Source organism: Halyomorpha halys, unplaced genomic scaffold (assembly GCF_000696795.3).
Source record: "Halyomorpha halys isolate HHAL.00 unplaced genomic scaffold, Hhal_1.1 Scaffold929.1, whole genome shotgun sequence".
Classification (NCBI taxonomy): Eukaryota; Metazoa; Arthropoda; class Insecta; order Hemiptera; family Pentatomidae; genus Halyomorpha; species Halyomorpha halys.
In genome coordinates this window covers 86,423-91,601 of record NW_027105158.1, presented here as the reverse complement: position 1 = coordinate 91,601, position 5,179 = coordinate 86,423, and the positions used below count along the sequence as shown (strand labels likewise).

Below are 5,179 nucleotides of genomic sequence, written 5' to 3'. Positions count from 1 at the left end.
TCAGGGCTAAAAAAAAAGATACAAACGACTAAAATAATGTAACAGAGTAAAAGAATAGATAACATGATATAAAATTAAACTAAGGTGTGGCTAAATATTTTTAAATTACAGTATGTAAATGTTTATATAAAAAAAACCTAGTAAATTAAATAAACTAAAAATAAGATGCTTAGTGAAAATACCTTATACCTTTGTGTTGGGTTATTTTATTTTTATTTCCCTTATTTTCCATCTTTTAGTGTGTACTGTGTTTTTATATTATCTTTCATCTACTTTTTATTTGTTATTATTTCCGTTTTCATTAATCCTCTAATACATTTTTGTAATTCTTATTTATTTATACTTTTCTCTGTTCATCTTATTTTTATACTTATATTAACTTTTACTTATTTAAAATAATTTTCAGCCATATCTTAGTATACTTCGATTTTAATTTATTTGTATGTTTCCTATATTATATAATAATTATATTTATTATTATTATCAAATTTTGATATCATTTTTTGTTTTTCACTTATGTGTAACAGTCATCTCCCCCACTCTATGTATATCCCATTTCCACTTTTTGTTACTCGTTCGCTGTCTTTAAACTAGTTCAGGTGGGTATACTGATTCGTTCTTTATTTATTTAATATTTTTATTTATTCTAATCTTATTTCTTTAGTATTCTGTTTCTTAATGTGTACAATTTTTGTCTTTTTATTTCTGTTATATCTGCTTTTCTGTTTTTATGGGTTATTACATTTCTTGTTCATTTTGAAGATAATATTCTATGTTTTTTTTATATACATATCGTAAATTTTATGTTTATTTCTTTTTATTCATTTTCGTATAAACACATATTTTGAATCATTTTTAGCCATACCTTAGCTAACTTTTATTTCATGTTTTCTATTCTTTTACTTTGTTACATTATTTTTGTTGCTTATATCTTTTTTAGCCCTGACAAAGTCCTGCAATGTGGGGCGAAATGTTGGCTCACAATAAATAGTTTAATTACTATCTGTGTTCTTTTGACTGGACCCTGATCATCTTCCTTTTATATATTACACACGGTCAATAAACAATCTTCCAATATAAAATATTAATGTTTTCTATAAAATATCTTGAGTTCAGATGTTTTGCTGACAATGAATGTAATACTCAAGTATGTTCAAGTGAACATTATTGTTTACAATAATCATTTCTTTTTGTTTCAGATTTCTTTTTGTAGTTCCTCTTTACGAGAATTATCAAACCCTGGAGCATCAGGTTCAATATTTTATTTAACCGCGGATGACGAATTCATCATAAAAACTGTTCAGCATAAGGAGGGAGAATTTTTGCAAAAACTACTGCCAGGATATTATATGGTAATTTCAAAAGTTATTGTTGTATCAGTAGAATATTACCTTAGTTTTTTGAAATTTGATTGTTTTCCTTGAATTTTTCTTTTCTTTTTTTATTGATCAAAGTAATCATTAAATAAGATTTTGTACAAAAAACTTTTATTATTTGAAAATCTAATTAAAACTATAATTAATATATATTTTTTTTATTTCAGAATTTAAATCAAAATCCCAGGACGCTGTTACCAAAGTTTTTTGGGCTTTATTGTTATCAGGTATATGTTTATATATTTATTTTAATTGTGTTTTCAAAATTATAAATATCATAATGCATTTCTCATATATTCCATTATTTTTTTTTTGTTTTAGTGCAATCATAAAAACATTAGGATTGTAGCCATGAATAACTTATTGCCTTCCATAATTCCTATGCACCAAAAATATGATCTAAAAGGTTCGACATACAAAAGAAAGGTAAGACATTAAATTATTTGTTTTTAATTACCTTCTCAACATTTATTATAGTATGTTAATATTATTTCATTATGTATATTAATTGTTATAACAATATTAAGAAAAACGATTTAATGGCTCAAATATCTGAAAAAGTATTTGTTGGTTCAATATAACTCGTTTATGGTTCATTGTCTAAAAATGTGTAAATCGTATGCCTGGTCCCATTTTCAACCTCTAACGAGAGCACCAGTCATTTAAAAAAATAATAATAATAACAAAACAAAAATAAAAACCTTAAAAATTTCACTCCCTCATTTTTTCTAAAATGTTCATTAACAAGGGAATGAATTACATTATTCTTATATTAATATTGAATTGTTTCAAGTTTGGAAAGATAATTATATTTTTCTTGACCTCCTAAAAAGCGTGCTTTCACTTCCTTACTCAAAAATGTTTGTGAATATGAATAAAATTAAGAAAATCTGCCTCAGCTACCTTGACAATTGTTCACAATAGATTCCATCTTTCACTTTCTTTTATATCTTGCCTTAGAACCAGCACTATTTCCCTAGTCATAAATATAAAACATAATAAGTGGACTTGCTGTAATAGTCTCTCTTGCACTGGGCTTCACCTTCAAGAGAATAATTTCAACTGTCTTGAGCACCGTTCATCTTCTTCCAACGCTGAGCTGAGAATGCCCTTTGTTCGCCCCACAGGTCCTTTATCACTCCACTCTCATTTCCACTGTGTTCTTGGCTCACATTAGGTAATTCATTACAATCTAAATGGTCTACAGACCTTAGGTGAGCTGCGAGAGCCACTGTAAGGTCTGTTTTTTTGATTTAGTGTTAAAAAGATTTTATTTAATGATGTTAAGGTGTTAGCTGAAATCTGTTTTAACAGATAAATGCACTGACTTTGGTCATTTATATTGAGGCAGTAAAAATATACTTTTAAGCTAGCTTATCTTATAATGTTTTCTGAGGAGGAGGAACCCTTTAAAACAAGTTGGCAATACGGGTTCAATTTCCAGCTTAGTGTTCCACAGCCTCTATTGGTTGGGATCCAATGCTCTATACGATGCAACTTTTCTGAGTTACTGCTGTACTATAAATGCTACATGAATTAAACTATCTTTAGCCTCACGTACATAATCATGAGCAGTATCCAACCTCAACCATATACCTTAATATATATTCCCTATCACTACTTATTTTTTCTTAGCATCTATCAACTGTCTCTGAGTGTATGTTTCTATGACTTCTTATAACTTAAAACTATTAATTATCTCTAATAATATCAAATATTTTAAAACTAGATGAAAATTTTTAACTAAATTAATATCTTTCACTTATCTGGTGCTATTAAACAACTGTATTTGTTAAAACCAATAATTTTAGTAGATGTATATCCCTCGATGTAGTTTTAACTTAGTAAGGATATTATGTTTTTTTGACACTAGAGCCTACTAGAATGTAATTCCTCAAAGATTGTCCTCCATGTTTAAAGCCATCTAAGCCAATATTGGTATTATATTAGGCCGAGGTAATTTTTGTTTATTATAACTGAGGACAATGGAATTACAAAACTAAATTCAATTTTATTGTAGGAAGATAGTCCGTTTGGCGGTCAAAAAAGGTATCAAAATAGTAAAAGAAGAAGATTTTAATAACTTTATTGACTGCACTCCAGACTGTCTTCCTACATTCTACTTCATACTGTCAACTATCTTTTTCCAATATGAATTGGATTATGTTGATAAAATCTAGTAAGGGACAAGATCTAAAAATAAAAATAAATACTAAATGTATGGTTTGCTGTAGAAACAGGAGCAATTGCAGAAGAAATATATTTGAACTAATAAATATGGGAAGAAATACATTTGAACTAATAAATATTAGAAGAAATGCATTTGAACTAATTAATATTGGAAGAAATACATTTGAACTAATAAATATTGGAAGAAATACATTTGAACTAATAAATATTGGAAGAAATACATTTGAACTAGGTAGAAAGGTGGTTCTCATAGAACAAACGAATTTGAGGAGAAAATAAAAGTGAGGCTAAGGGCAGAAAATGATTATTATTTTTAAATTTCAAATTTTTTTATCTTGTGCCTTCTGCTCAGAAACTTAAAAGTTATAATTTAAAAAAACTATTAATCCTTCCTACTCTTCTATACTGATGTGAAAAGTGACTTCTTACTCTCAGGGAATAACAGTGCCTTAAGTTTATTGAAAATAAAGTATTTTATAAAATATTCAGACCTAAAAAAGGATGAATTGACCAGAGAATTTTGAAGGCTACACAATGCTAAAGTTAAAGAAATGCACCCAGTAAATATAATTAAGGTTATAGTAATGTGGTGACCAAGATGACTGTGTAAGTTGTAGCGTTTAATAGCAAACGGATCCCTAAAATGTAATTAAGTTTGAAGTGATGGATAAATGTCCAAGGGGTAGACTTAAGCTTAGTGGATTGCGTCAAGACTGATCTGATAGATTTGAGTTTGGAGGGGTTTCACTGGACGGATAAATGTGTACAGCAATGGTTGATGTCGGCATTGAACTTTCAGGTTAGCTAAGCTTTTGTTATTATATAATTGAGGTATTTTTTCATAATGGGTGACCTACGCTTCTTAATACTGGCCCATGTGTCCAATGTTCCTTTGTAATCAAGTCTTTTATTAGTGAATTATTCTGAATTAATTGTTTGGCATCTTAATAGCAGTATTGAATTTCAGTGTTCTTTAGTGAGGTGTCCTAACTGATAGAGTGAATTCCTAATTTCTATTCTGAAGACCCTCGTTTGAATCCTAACTACACACAAAGTTTTCTCTTATTAGAAATCTTTTGTCCTCTTCAAAGTTTACTAATAAGCCTCCCTATTCCACGATTTGTTTACTCCTGTGTTCCTCTGTCCAATCCTTAAATATCCCAGATCCCAACCCACAAACTTGTATAATCCTTTGTAATATGTTCTGGAATTCTCTGCCCACACCCGTGTATCTGTAAAACCTTTTCACTAACTGCATTTGAACATAAACTATTTCTTCTACTCCTCAACTATCTTCCTCAAATCTATAACAATTAAATACAAATATTTATATATTAATATAAACTCCAAGGAACTGGGTTCGAAACTGGCTGGGCAGATAATTATTTTCTATTACACTGTAGCTGTGAGTCAACTCTGTGGGTTATGGAAGCCTCCTGAGGTCTACCCAGCCTTATAAAGTGGGTGCCCTTAATTGGGAATAAATCTGGTGGTTGAGCATGATCTTGAAAAAATCAGCTCCTTGTATAACAGTTGTTCTTCTAAACAGTGCTTCCTTACAAAGTACTGAATTGAATTCATGACCCTTCATGGGTCGTAGGGGTTCACATTAT

At 29.3% G+C, this 5,179-nt stretch overlaps 1 protein-coding gene across 15 annotated transcripts in view; it reads left to right on the top strand.

Annotated features, from left to right (window-relative positions):
• PIP5K59B (Phosphatidylinositol 4-phosphate 5-kinase 59B) overlaps positions 1–5,179 on the top strand; it is a 78,237-nt gene that overhangs the window by 5,554 nt on the left and 67,504 nt on the right. For all 15 annotated transcript variants that reach the window (XM_014430972.3, XM_014430968.3, XM_014430971.3 and 12 more), the window contains exons 5-7: positions 1,200–1,352; positions 1,544–1,603; positions 1,698–1,802. In XM_014430972.3, coding sequence (XP_014286458.1) covers positions 1,200–1,352; positions 1,544–1,603; positions 1,698–1,802 — 318 coding nt within the window. The remainder of the gene's footprint in view (positions 1–1,199; positions 1,353–1,543; positions 1,604–1,697; positions 1,803–5,179) is intronic.